At 37.4% G+C, this 15,094-nt stretch overlaps 1 protein-coding gene across 1 annotated transcript; it reads right to left on the bottom strand.

The window, feature by feature from the left end:
• Nucleotides 1-3,282: 3,282 nt before the first annotated feature.
• LOC122058922 (ent-kaurene synthase TSP4, chloroplastic) lies at nucleotides 3,283-12,178 on the bottom strand. The gene is made up of 14 exons (XM_042621636.1): nucleotides 12,026-12,178; nucleotides 9,805-9,857; nucleotides 9,427-9,712; nucleotides 9,171-9,351; nucleotides 6,454-6,671; nucleotides 6,254-6,374; nucleotides 6,082-6,179; nucleotides 5,775-5,998; nucleotides 5,500-5,663; nucleotides 5,322-5,420; nucleotides 5,005-5,220; nucleotides 4,744-4,885; nucleotides 4,090-4,335; nucleotides 3,283-3,811 (listed from the first exon to the last, which is right to left on the bottom strand). Exons 1-14 carry the CDS (start codon nucleotides 12,093-12,095, stop codon nucleotides 3,506-3,508), a joined length of 2,424 nt encoding a protein of 807 aa, XP_042477570.1. The 5' UTR covers nucleotides 12,096-12,178; the 3' UTR covers nucleotides 3,283-3,505.
• Nucleotides 12,179-15,094: the final 2,916 nt, after the last annotated feature.

The following is a 15,094-nucleotide window of genomic DNA, read 5'->3' as shown; positions in this document are numbered from 1 at the left end:
TTGGGCATCATCCCGTTTATCATGTTTGAGTGATCAAGAGTCTTCATATATGATAGAAAGATAAGAATATGATGACTCTCCGGGAAGCTGCAATAAGGCTACTTACAATACGAATCTCTTCACCCATGACACGTGAGATTTTCTTGAGAACAGAAATTAATTTGGGCCCATATGAGACCAAATGTGCAACATGTGGGAGCTATATGCTATGGTTCACCCACTGTGATGAATCATGCCTCCTGTGCAAAGCTGCATTCCACCTTCAATTTCCCTTTAAACAGAAGTCATGAATTAACAAAAATTTCCTTTCTCTAGTTATAATAATGGTGTTAATTTGGATAATGTAATACTATTGCATTTATTATCTTTATAGAAAAATATAGATATGGATTATATGTATAGACAGTCCTGATCAGTTACTGGGGGACCAATGTAACCCAACCTTTTACCCAAAAAAGAAAAGAAAAGATGTAACCCAACCTTAAGAAAATGTTAGGTACCATTGGTCGGGAGTTAGAAGAAATAGTTTTTTTTTCATTGTACAATGCTTTTGTAAAAATTCATGGCCAAGGTTCTCTGAGCCACCAACAGGGTACCTAGGCCCCTCCAGTGACTTCTATATCTTTTGGGATGAGACAATAAAAAACCAGAGGTCCAAAATTTCCCTTCTTCACCCAATGTGGATAGAGAACCTCTTCCACCCTAATAGGTGAGCAGCATTGGACTGCAGTGGAGAGAGAGTACAATCATGGTGGGATACCAAAGGTTCGAAGATTCTTTTCTTATACAAAACCTCAATATAATCTCAAACCGTATACATCAATTATTGTGGGAAGTTACATGTTTCAACAAAACACACACACACACACACAAAAGATAAATAGATAAATAAAAATTGCCTCGATGCCTAATGTGCAGTTCCTTTTTCACGTGAATATTTTTATGATTTTCCTACATGTTTTAAAATTGTGAATCCCACATGAATGATACTTTTTTGAGAATACCAATTGACGTGGTGTGCAGATTCCTCTCCACATTGGTAGTGTGGTAAACCCTCTCTTTCTACTCACCAAAAATGAAAAAAAGTCTACACCATTACTCAAGTTGTCTATCTCTCTCCTCCCCTCTATGAAATGACATTTCTACCCCTTATTAGCAGAAGAGAGAGATTGACCCAAGAGTGTTGGCATAAGCTCCCAGAAAAAAACCTCCCAACTTTAAAGCCTAAAAGAGATGAAGTTATAATTTTGTGTATCTCTATGTTTAGGCATAGGAATCATACAACCAGGCAGCCTTATATTTTCCAACATAGATATTGAAGTTTCATAAAGTTGTGATGAAAGATTTTCCAAATCTGCTGCAATTGTTTTTCATTGTATAATTGACTAGGACCACACTTTCCTAAAATTTCTGGCTAACAAAAATTTGAAAAATTCTGGCCTAGAAAAATTCATGAACTACAGCCACATTATATTCTCAAGTGGGGTACATCAATCAGAGTGAGAACCTCATTTTTCATTGAAAAGAATTATTGACTTTTTCATAAAATTATGGTGGTGAAAGCTTTAGTCACGTTACACTGTCATGCCAACAATAAGTACAATTATTGCGTTCCAATGAAAAGAAATTCTGACTTTTTTAAAGTTTTGATGCATACATATGAAGGGTGGAATGGTAACATAAAATATTTGACAACTGGGATACATCTTAAGGCCCTCTCATCCGTTGGCTCTTCATTGTCACTCATTGTCAGTCGTCGAGGATTGGAGTCCAAAATGATCACTTTATCCTTTATGAAATAAAAAAATCTCACATCTTTTGAATGCATTTGTATATATGTTCATTGATTCCCGCAATAATACAGGGGCAAATTTTCTTTGAATGTAGCTTTGCATCCCAAGAGGAACATTCGCCAACTTTACTCATCCCCCTCATTAGTTTAACTATACTATTATCTCATAGGCTACTTTGGTTACTGAATAGGTTGGGAATCATGATCTCAATAATATCATTAGTAAGCTTGCCTTTTTTTCTTCTAAAAAAAAAAACTTGCCTTTTGTATTGCCATATGCTCTTTTATGCAAACTCATTATGAGTTGTACAATTCTGTCCAAAAAAGTAAAAAAGAGATATGCAAACAGAAGAAAAAAAAGAAAGAAAGGTTTCAAAATAATTTGAAAGTCATTTATCATTATGTTATTCTCCAGAGTTTTCATTGTCTTGGATGAGTATACATATGAAATAACTAGATTTAACGCTCATTGAAAAAATAATTATGTTGTCCTAATACCCGCAGTCACTGCTTTGAATGGGCTGTCTTCATCCCTAGACTGGGCGGCTTCGTCTCTCACACAGGATGTCATCCATCTTTCTGGGTTTTTTACCTTAGTTTTGCTTCGCTACATCAGAAGAGATCGAAACTCTCTCACTGATTTCTTGGCCTCTGGAGCTGCAAAGCTCGGGCTTCGTCATGTATGGTGGTTGCATCCACCCCCCCCCCCCCCCCTTTATTGTCTATCCTCTTGGGCATCTTTCCATCAATAAAGATTTGTTTTGAAAAAAAAAAATGTACTAAAATGGAAAAAGAGGGTAACATTACAATTTCTTTTTTAGCAACTTTGATTACAACAATTTCTCTATACAATAACTCAATAGCAATGAAGTTATCTTAGTGATGATGTAAGTAAAAAACAATGAGCATCGTCCGAAGCGCTTTGATGCCAGAGTTTTCCAGAACCCCTACCAACTTACTTTGTTCTCTTAGGGCTATTCCGATCAGCATCGACGGTAAGGTGTCTAATGCCGTTTAAACTTTCGCCGGCCCCTGCAACTTCTCATCCTGAGCCGGCCAGTGCCTCTTTCCGAGCCAATAACAGCTAGTTTTACTGAAAGCACCTCCTTTTTCTTGGGATTTCTTTCCTCTAAAAATAGAAGACGTGCCTGACTTTCTTTTGATGAATTCTAAGTGCTCAAAAGCTCTCTCTTGCTCTTTACTCGTTTTTTCCCTTTATTGCAAAAGGATTTTCAAAGCTCCTTAATTCCACTATTTAGGTTGATTGAATACAAACTAAAAGTGTCCCGACAGTGACCCAATAAGTGAGTACATCAACTACTAGAAGGCCTTAGTGGTTATTTCATCTTGGAAGTCGATTCACATACCTTAGAGGTTGTTTCATCTCGCAATTACCTATAATATTGCACTATAGGCGACTACAATTTCCAAGAGAGTGACCCAGTGGCACAACTCAACCCCACGAAATTATGTTCGTGATCCTGTTCATGTATCATTATCCCCTTCTGTCCGTGGTTTGCTTCATTGAAGAGGAGTCATAAGATAAATACTACATGTCCACATCCTCCTCCTAATTCCAACATTTGATCAATAAAGTCGCTGTTCATCAGAAGGAAAAATACCCACTAAGCGTTCAATGCCACAAATTTATGCCAAATACAAGATAGAAGGCCCCACCTATACTTATGCTGATATATTTTCATCCTTTGTTAGCTATATCAAATTGATTGGATCATAAATGACTGCATTCACATAATTGACCATTTCCGTTGGAGATGTGAACCCATCATTTCTCATGTAGAAGAGGTGGAGTATTTTGCTCATCTTCCAAAACACATCCTTGCATGCTCTTGGAACTACACTTCCCTCTCTCTTCAATACTAATTTTAGGAGTTGCCTCCTATTACTCACAATGACAGCCCTGATCTCTTTTATGGCCTCTTCTTTGGTAATATTGCCAGAGCAGCTGTGCATCATTCGCAAGAAAACACCATTCAGTTTCCCTTGCTCTGCTTCCCTCTGTAACATGCCATAAGGAAAAGGAAAAGTAAATAGCAAACAACAATAAATGAAAATTCCGCTAATCAAAGCTCAAGGACCCTTTAGTTAGCCAGCTAAAATGCCCCTGCCGCCCCCCGCCCCCCACCCCGCTTCAAATGCCTTGGCACAAGTGCATTTCACCACTTTATTCTATGAGATCCAATTTTTTTTTTTTTTTTTGAGGGGGGGGGGGGGGGGTGTGGCTGACCTGCAGTCTAAGACATTTCGCAATTTAAATACCACCAGAAAGTGCCTACCTTGAAGCCCTGGACATCATTGAGGAGACGCCCACATGTGCTCATAAGCTTGTATAGATTATAGTACTCTGTACTGTTGACAACCTCCTCTGAAAGCTCGGGCCCAACAAAATAAAGAGCTGGGAGAACAATAGGTCCCAAGGCAATTGATACATATCCATTTGTCATATATTCATCAATTGTTGGTGCTAAATTGTTTCTAGCCCACTCTGTCTCCTCCATCATGGAATTAAGCAAGCTGAGCCACTGCCAAACAAGCAAAAGCTGTTCAATACCCCGTTCCAGATAAAGAAATGAATGTAAATTCAAAGCAAAAACGATGCCCTAGATCCACCAAAGGGCAAGGTTTTATATCTCAGTATTGGAGGCCAGACCAGACATCAATGATCCCAAGACAAATCACCAATCTGTCCTGATCCCTGGCCAATATTTCATTAAATACTGGGGTTATCAAGCAGGATCAGGTGTATTGGCATCATCTGATCCTGAGAGGGAACAGCCGGTACACCTGATATGATCCTAATATTTAAAACCAAAATCCCAAGGTTCTAAAAATTAAAACCTCAAACTTGTATTGGTTGGGAACCCATTAGTCAGTAGATTTCCAATAAAAGTCTGACTTTGGACAAGGTAGAATTCCCTATTAAATCTCACAATCTCAATTATGTTGCTAGTGATGGTGCGCTGTTGCCATGCAAATGCTTTGTTTCCAAGCTCATTGATTGTATTGTAAAGTGCTGAATATATGATTTGCACTTGTTCAGAACAAAAATGAGCGGCCTCGCTTCCATCCCACCTGTGGGCACAGCACCATCATTTCTTTACTGGAAAACCTATTCACATGAATCTGCAGGAATTCTGGACCCATGTGATGAAAAAGTAAAAAAGAGAAGGGAGGTAGGGAGGTTGACATACTTCTCAACCAATTCAATAAGATTTACTAATTCTTCTTTAGAACCTCTGTCGTCAAAGAAGTCATCAACCACTGTAGTGAGGACACCATTTTTGGCCCAGGCCATGCGGGCATCAGATAGCTCAGGAGAGAAAAGGGTTGCTGCACCAGAGAAGTAACAGTACACCAGTTTCTGCCTTGCAAACTTTAGCTTATCTAATTTGTTCTCTTTCACCCACCTGCTTATAAGAAAATAGATAATGAAAAACCATTTAACAAGTGATATCCAAAGTACTCTTTCAAGGAATAACAGTATTTAGGCATCGATATGGATCAGTACAACTCTAGATGCTGGAGTTCTTTACGGCAGATTTCTTGACAGAAATTGAAGTCTTCCATTGCCAGCTGTAGGAAATTTCGATTGCTAATATTTAAGGACCTGATACAAGACGAGAGGGTTGTGAGATGAAAATGTACTTACTTAAGAATGTAGCCACAGAAATCGAAGTCTTCCATACCTGTATGCCGTTTTCAGAATCCTCAAACTATTTACATTGTAATTCTCAATATTACTCCTGCTCTGGAGTCGTTCCAAACTGGCATAGTGGGGGAATCCTAGGGTATATTCCACCTGTAGCATACCAAGAGGAGGGTTCAGGTATATGTGCCTCCAATGAAAGGTCTACGCACGCAAAGGAGAGTTCAGGTTATGATGGAGAAAAAAAAATACAGAATTGAAATAATTTTGTGGAGTAAAGAAGCATCTGTTCTATCAGCATGTTTGAGCAGTTACCTCTTTGCTTGTATATATATGGACTCCATCCACAGGCAATGAATCATTGGATAATCCCTGTTTCAGATAACGACTTAAAAAGAAATTCAGGTTCTCTAGAACTGGTTCATTAGATATCATGATTTCTGAGGCCTTGTATAACTCGATTGGAGCATTGATGTCCCCCATATGTCCAATGAGTGGATCACAAAAATAATGGTCTTCATCAAATTGAGCTAATGCATCTGCATAACATAAACCTGACTAATCATTCATAGGAAACAGAAGACATAATCACTTTGACATAATGAAAGTCCAGAAGAAGTACCAGAAGGGACATCATATCCATTTATACGTAAGATCCGAAATGCCATGGCACATGTGGCAGGGTCTAAGAATATCTCGTCATCACCCTGCAACCAGTATCTGTTCACCAGCAAATGTTAGAATTTCAATAGATGACAATCAACTAGTATAAAATTCAGTTCTTGGAACTATACCTGTATGTTTCATCCAAAACAACTTTAATTTCATCCCTAAAATGACGATCAATTCCCAAACCCACCAGAATGTCAACCATACAAAGACGAGTATATGTATCTGACGGATAAGTTGTTGGAACTGAAAATTCCAGAGAATAGACAGTTCAATATTTAATCATATTAAAGCAACCAGTGATTTGGAGAAGATTGTGTTTTACCTGCATCGCCAAACCTTTCTAAGACTGAGTGCAAGTAATTGAGGCAGTTAGCATCCTGAAAGTGAATAAACGCAGCTGCAGTTGTAGATGGTGAATTAAACAGAGATCCATTTTCCCTTTGATATTTCATGACCTCATTCCAATCCTGTAACTTTCCCAGTCCTTCTGCAACATATGCTAGATATGCCTTCCTTCTCTCGGAACAGCTTGTAGAAGCTCTAAATGAAATAAGCGAGAAAAAATTAGTAATTTCAAATCATGAATATGTGATAGACCGAAAAAATAAAGAGATGGAAGAATATCATAGCCATAAACATTAATAAGAATTTGAAGCCTAAAATCAGCACAAGATGTCAATGGGATAACTACCATATAACATTATCATTACCAATATATCATTATTATGAACTCACATTTAATGTTAACAATCCTAAACAGAGATCATTTTAATGCTAATTCCCTTAACCACAAAAGAGTTACAATTTCCCTTGTTTTTATTAACTCATAAAATTGCATAATGAACCAACAGGAAATTATATTTTCCATATATCTGATTTTCTGGGAAATACGACATTATTTTATAACCAACCAAGAGAAACTTACATAATCTTCTAACATACTTAGCAAGTTCTTCTCTCTTTGTTCTCCAATAAATCACCTTTTCAAAAAATAAATAAATAAATAAATAGAGAAAAACCATTTTTATATAAGAGGGCTATTAGGTTACTAAGAGAAAGAGAGAGATCAAAATCATATATATAATTGGGACCCAACTGAAAAATCACAACAAAAAAAAAAAAAGGGAGGTGAGAGATGAGATTTGGAGAAGAGGGTAAAGTTAGATATATTAGGGAATATTAGAAGGGAGGCAAAGTTTAGACATTGAAGAGGGGAGAAAACTTAGGGATGAGATACACTTGAGGTGGCCCCTAGACTATATTTACTATTAAATTTTGTTAAGTTTGTCTCAAATTCTTGATCCATTTTGAAGATTGACCCGCTCCGACATATTTTAGTGGTGACCCGAATGGGAAGTTTTCTAAGATCTGTGATGGAAGCAGAGGGGTTGAGCCGACAGGCCCAAGCCCAGAGCCCATCACTGATCTCGTATGGGGGTGCAGGGGATATGGTTCGACCAAATCGACCGTGACCCGATGGGTCAACCCACCACTTGGAGTATACGTAATGTACTGTTGCTTGTTGAGAAAGTCATTGTATTTTGGGGGTTTTTCGAGCTAGGGTTTCAGGGTGAGTTTTCTCGCCGCTGCTTGGGTGTAATCTCTCTTTTGCATAGTGAAACATTTTCTTCTTCGCCCGAGGACGTAGCACACCACCCTGGTGTGTGAACCTCGTTAAATCTCTGTGTCACGCGGATCTATCGTTTCTTTATTTTTCGTATTTCTTGGTGTTTGATCTAACAAATTTGGTATTATATTAAGGGGAAAAGAATGCTTTCCAGTAGCCCCCTTATGCCCTATCACATGGGGCTGTGAAATGACCACCTCGCCCCGCCCCTCCCCTCCCCCTCCCCTCCCCTCCCCACCCCACCCCACCCCACCCCACCCACCCCGTGAAACCCCTTCCCTTAGATTAAATATTACCAAGTTAGTTCCTCACAAATCTATCTACTATTATATTACCTAATGAAATATTACATAATAGTAGAAGAAAATAATTATTCAATAAAATCTATGCAATACAAATTTAGCATTCACCAATTAGATGATTCATGTCTGCTCTCATTGATTGGATAATAAACAAAGAAAAATCTATTAATCAACTTGATGGCACTACTGATCAACATTATTCCAAGGGAGACTGAACAAGTAAACAAATTTTCCCATATGAAAAGTTTAAGCCCCTCACCACGTGTTAAATTCTTGTATTGCCTGGTGTTATTTGACCATTCAGGCATGACATCTTATGTCCCCAAATTATCATACTGCATTTTCTTGTTCGGCTATACCACAAAATACTACGTCTGAAGTCCATGAAAGTGATGAACCATCTTATCTGAAAAATTATACTGAATTAACTGAGAGTCAAGTGTTTTTGCATCCATCTGAAGGCAGCTAAGGTCATGTATTTCAATTTCAGCATCCAAAAAGTTAAACTGATTGAACTGAGAATTCAATGTCCTCTCAAATAAAATAAGTCTCAGCCCACTTCTTTGAATCAGAGAAAGCTTCAAGAGTTAGAACCATTATTTTCAAACTTTACAGTTACCACTCACCAACCAACTTTGGTTTTAATTACGAAATTCAAAGATGAGTTTTACAGAAGAAATGCCGATATGAAGAAATTGGTGTCATCTAGATTTCAGAACCATGGAAATGAGAGTTACATACTCAAAAAGAAAAATCTGGAAAAGGGTCTTGCGCTTAATTGCATCTTTTGAAAAAGGGATAAAATTCCCATGCCACCAGTATACGATGCATCCAGGAAGGACAATTTCGGTTCCACGGCACCATTGGTGTGGTGTGGGAGAATTCCCCCCCCCCCACCCCCAACACTGGCAGGGTGGGGAACCCTCTCTCTTTGAAAAATTATGAAAGTCATTTGAGTAAACAAAATGTATGAACTCCTAAATTTCAGAGCCTAAGCATTATATTATGCTCTTTAAGATTTGGAAAATTTTAATTTTCAAAGGTAGTTTCTTGCAAGAACAACAAAGGTCCAACATTGAACAGAAATGAGGGAAGATTAAAAGTATTCACCTTTTGAACTCCAAGTGTCTCTTGCAAAGTAAAGAATCTAGAATTGATGGGCTAAGAGGAATATTTAAACCGATGTCTTTAGCATAATCAATCATCCCAGGAAATATGATATCAAAGCCAATTGGAGAATGTTGCTTCTCATTAGTTGCCGATGCAAAGTTAGACACAATAAAATGAATTCCTGTGAAATAGAAACAGTAACCTATTTTAACAAACACAAATGGAGACGGAACAAAAGAAGACAAGTAGTATATACCCTTTTTAACATGTTCTTCACCAGCATTCCAACGTTTGAGTGCAAGCACACATGCCAATGTGGAGGACAAGGCATCTTTAATGAGCATGGACTTGGAATGTGGAAGACCCCATGAACCATCAGGGAGCTGATTCTCCAATAACCAGGTTACACACTTGGGGAAATAAGGGTACTGAGGGGAACTAGGAGAAGGGACCATTGCAACCCAAGCAGTGTCATAGGAAGAAACTGAGAGCTCAACCTTTGAGAACAATTCCTTAATTCTTTCCTTAGGCCCTTGAAAGCACTGCAACAAGATTAGTTTTTTTATTGCCCCTTCATTCACATATCCTCAAATACAGAAATTCATGAAATAAAAGAAGAAGAGTGCCATCATACCACAGTTGCATCTTTAGATATCTGTGCAATCTTCAATCCGGCATCCAAAGAAACTGATCAAGAAAAAAGAGTATTTCAGTGGAGTAACGATAACAGGACATTTAGAAATACGGACAGAGGACATAATAATAGAAAAAATATAGGAAAAGGAAAATCAAAAGAATGGTTAAACAAAGTAAAATGTCCACGGAAACACTATAGGAAACACTATAAAGTGACAGTACATAATGGAACAGAGTAAAGGGCCACAACATGATTAGAACAATAGAAGAATGCTGACCCCTTGGAGTCACTCAGAGACAAAGTGTAGACCAAAAGTTGCACATGCAAGGGATCAATAATAAAAGTTAGGAAAGAAAACACCAAATCCTATTTAATATCTGCATAATAAAGAACCATTTGTATTAAGCTGTCTAAAAGAAAAAGATTCCAAGCACCTAAAGGAAATGTAAACCACAAAAACACACACACACACACACACACCAAAAAAAAAAAAAAAACCATAAGTGCCTATATATAGTGTTTTCATGACCTATGAGAACTGGAAGTCAGGCTGAATCAGACTATTTGAACAGTCAACATCAGGTAGAGATGCTTTGGCTTTACACCTAGACTATTTTGCCAAGGATCTCGTAAGTGGATCCCTTTTGATTTATGATTCAGGATCCTCAGCAGTTCATGAACAGATAGGAATTAAAGTTAATCAGCAACACTAAAAGTATCAATTGAAATGGCCATCAGTCCAGATCTCATAAACAACAAGTCAATGTCAGGACTGAAGGTCTTTCATGACCGTTAAATAGTCCACAGACTGCCTTGTCGGAATAGGCAGCACAAGTGAACATGGCATTCAAAATGTTGGTCCATGGACATTTAATGTTATTTTAGTATGGTTAAAAGCTTTCTATGGAAATATTAATCATGACAATTGAACTCAAGACCACTTGCTTTGCACACTAACACCCTAACCACTGGATTAAGTGACTTGTCACATATGATAAATATGCAGATTTAGTGTATTAAATTCATAATACTAAATCAACTCCAAAATTAGACATTTGGACAATAGGAACAGATGATTAGACTGCCAGATCATCAACTGCAGGCCAAAATAGTACAGCACATTGTCTGGTTTCAAGACCATTGCTAAGAAATAATTAACTCATGGCCTCCATTTCACTTATCACCTTTGTACCTGGATATCAAACATTGATATGGAGACATGGACATGTGTGGACATCAATATTGACATGCAACAACTAAGGAGTCTAGGTAAATCCATGACAATAGGTTAGCTTCTCTTGTCTCCCACCCACCCACCCTTTTTTTACACACGCACACAGTCACAGAGTCTTAGCTAAGTAATCAATAAGAGCCCATCTGCATGCATGTACCAAATCAGAAATAGACTCTTTGTAGAAACGACAAATGGCATTTTAGAAAAGCAGAATCAGAAGAATTCCTAGACACTTGAATAATTTGAATGAATATTTTCTCATCTGTTGTTATTTGCAAATCCTTGCTTGTCTGTTTCAAATCAGAATGCATATATGCATACTTTTTAGAGAACTTAATATTTAGCCTTTGACTCTTTGTTTGTTCCCATTGAGATGCGACTGATAAGAATTTCTTGGACCTTCATATATGGCCTACTATTTGCAAACTCAAACATAAGTCTGCAGTAAAGTTTGTTTGGTTTAGGTTGCATGGAAACATAGGAAAAGTTGAATGAGAGAAGAGTAAATAAACACATTTGGCAATTAAAGTGTTTTCAAATTGGACTTCTTTCCACACAATTATGTCAATTTAGAAAATTCTCTGCCTTAACTGAACCAAGAAAAACTGAATTAAAAGCGAATAATCACCTAAGAACTCTCTTCTCTGTTTCCACAAATTAAAACATATAACAATAAAATTAAAACAAGTACAAACCATTTCACTAACTATCTAAAATCTATGAAACAAGCACAAAGAGCTGCATTTGCAATTATTAATAGCACAACCAAAAGATGTCATCAAAATCAAATTAAACCATTCACCATGAGTAGAAACAGAAAAGCCCACCAAACAGGTTATACACCAATTAAACATTGATAATCCGTATAAAACAGAAAACCCAACAGAACAAATACTCCCAGAAAACGAAGGAGCAGAGACTATAGCTTCAGAAATTAAATAAACAAAAGGGACAGCAAACAGGAGAGGCAAAAAGATACAAAACCTGAAACAGATGAGCTCCTCCACCTTCTGGATTTGTTGAGGAGGACATCGCGAGGGTAAGAGAGAGACATGATAGTTCAGAAACGAAATTATACCAAAAGAGAAGTTTCAAGCTTGGAAGAACATTTATGAGAGGTTTGAAGGTAGAACTAAGGGGAATGGATACCTGAAGCCGGGGTAATATACGCGGGAGAAATAGTTGGAGTTGGAAAAGTAAAGTTAACTCCTCTTTCCCTGTACTACTCGCTCAGTTGTTGAAACACGTGGCAGACAACAAAGCGCCCCAGTGGGCTACCTCTGGCCCCGCTTTACTTGACTCAAATCAATAAATACAACCCTTTTCAGTTTTCAGGCAAAAAGACTACAGCTTTCTCTCACCCTCCTCCTCCGTCGTCCGTACTTTAAAATGGCCATTAACAACTCAGATACTTAGCCCTATTCTCTCCTGTATCAGAGATTCTGTGGGAACTCTGGAAGCAAAATCCTCCATTATTGCAGAGTGAGAAGATCATGGTCGAGGATTGACGATTCTCCGGGGAGAGGGGAAGCTTCTCTGTTTATGATTGGAATTTTGGAGGGAACATAAATGCGTTCCAAGCTTTTCCATGTAATCAACCGGCTTTTACCGGTATGTTCATAAAAATTTGGCCAATCGGATGGTAGCGGAGTGGAAAGAAACCCTTGCCCTATCACCATTGGAGTTGGCTGGGTGTGGGTTTAAGTGGGTATATTCCACTATCGCTTTTTTAGTTTTGGTAAACCCACTATCGCTTATTGTATTGCTTGGTGCATATATATATATAAAAAAAAAGGAATAATCCCTTTACATTTACCTCCTTAAACTTTGGTACTTTTCAAAATACCCCTATCAATAGGAGAGAGATTTTATTTTGGCGCTTGTGATTATGGGTGGTTGGAAATTTTCTAGTGCCCAAGTAGTAAAAAATTTGTCTGAAAAAGAATCACCATAGATAGGATGCAAAACTTCATATTTCGCAGTAAAATCACATAGCCCAAATTTTCTACAGTGAGCCGTGAGGTGCAGTAAGCATTCAATGGCTAGGAGGGTTAGTCATGCATCCTAGCCGTTGGATGCTCACTGCATCTCACCGTCTCATTGCAAGTGATTTTGACATCTATGTGGCTGTTCCAAAAGATTGTAGAAATTTTATATAAACGGCAAGGTTTTGAACAAGGGAAATAGGAACCGGAAGTAATTGGTTGGAATTGGCCAGATTATGCCCCAATTCTAGAAATGCAGTACTGATTGACCACTTTAGATCTGCCAGAATCAGGTTTGATCGATTCCCTCCCAATCTAAATTGATCGATTCTATATCCCAAGTTTTAAGACCCTAAAAGACAGAAGGGTGAGAGAATCCTATCGAATCAGCATAAGAAACATTAGACTAGTAAACCAATGGAAAGACACCATAAAATATACAGTGCACCAAGCAGGGTGGCACAATCTTTCGCACCTTGCACAGTCTGGGCGTTTCTTATGCTAAATTGGTAGGATTCTTTTTCCCAAAACAGAAATATCCCATGACATTACTCATTAGAGACGTATTGGGTGAGACGAAATTCCATGCCACCTTTGGTTAGCAAATTATATTTTACTAACGTCAGGATGAAATCACACCCTCTGAAGTAGGAAGGGAACATATAAAGGTACTTGCGGTTTGGCAGTATTATCTTCCTAAGCATCTAGAATCAAAATATCTTATTGTTCGTTTTTATATGAAAAACATTCTCAGAAACAATTTTATAAGACTTAAGCCTGATTCTCTTCTTTATCATTTAATTTACACTTAGTCTAATTATTTTAATATAATATAATTCCTAAGTAGATCCTAATCATTGATTTGTTTAAAAATCAACCCTCCACCATATGGGTTTGACATTCAACACTTGTGGGTACGCTGATAAATGCATTATCGTGACTCTCTGTCTAATCATATTTTGCCATGTGGCTTGCATTTAATAGAGTTCTACCTTCACCTAAATATATTTTAAGGGAGTTAAATTTTGACATAAACAATCTGTTAGTTATACTAATAACCTCTAAAAAGGATATATCTAGTGCATTAGGTTCCTGCATGTGTAAAGTCCTAGAGACGATAACTACACAGTCTTACCCTGAAAATGTTAAGTGACTGTTTAAATAGTTTGACCAATAATTTCTATTACCATTAAAAAAAATGTAATCTTAATAACCTTTTCATACCAAAATGAAGGCCTTCTCATCCATGGTAATTTACAAGTGAAAAGAACACTAGCTAAGTGTAAAGTGAACACTAGATAAGTAATCATACCCTATCATTAGGAGGATGACAAGGCTATTCATAGGCTGATATGAGCCATGCAAATTCACTGGACAACGGTTACATTCTTTTGTTTTTTTGGTGCAAGGGCATTCCTTATAAAGAACAGTTTTTTTTTTCATTTTTTTTTATTTAATTTTTTAAAAAAACGAGAAGATAATATTAAACTATAGAAGGCAAGAGAAATCTTACAATGTGTAATGAGGACAACTTTTTTTTTTTGGGTGCAAGGGCAATCCCCATATAGGAGAGGGTTTTTTTATTTTAATTTTTCCCCCCAAAAAGGAGAATTACACTATAGGAGGCAATGTTGGATTTTATATTATACAATATAAAATATTACTTTAGTACGGTTAAAGTTTCAAATAATGTTCAAAACCTTTTTCCCCCTCCTCTTTTAAATTGTTTGTACACTAGTAAGGACAAGTAGAGAGCTAAAAGTAACTTTTCTCAAATTTATTTAGTTCCACATCAGAAGTGGATGAAAGGTGTGAGGGGTTTATATGTGAGAATATTTCTTCAGGGTGCAAACCCTTGAGAAAGGCACTCTCCCTTGTCATATGTGTGTGGGGATTCCTGGGGTGCTTTTGAATTGTGCGCATTGGACATGTACCTGTATGTACAGACACCTTCTCCTCTATAATGTTTTGAAGTTCAAAAACGAAAATATATAATTCAGAAAGTATTTTTGGAAAACCTCTCTCTGGGTAAAGTGCTTTCTACCGGTGTCTTTTTTTTTTTTTTTTT

The sequence above is a fragment of the Macadamia integrifolia genome, chromosome 13, assembly GCF_013358625.1.
Source record: "Macadamia integrifolia cultivar HAES 741 chromosome 13, SCU_Mint_v3, whole genome shotgun sequence".
Taxonomy (NCBI): Eukaryota; Viridiplantae; Streptophyta; class Magnoliopsida; order Proteales; family Proteaceae; genus Macadamia; species Macadamia integrifolia.
The sequence above is the reverse complement of the archived record's forward strand: the minus strand, read 5'-3'. Positions and strand labels throughout refer to the sequence as shown.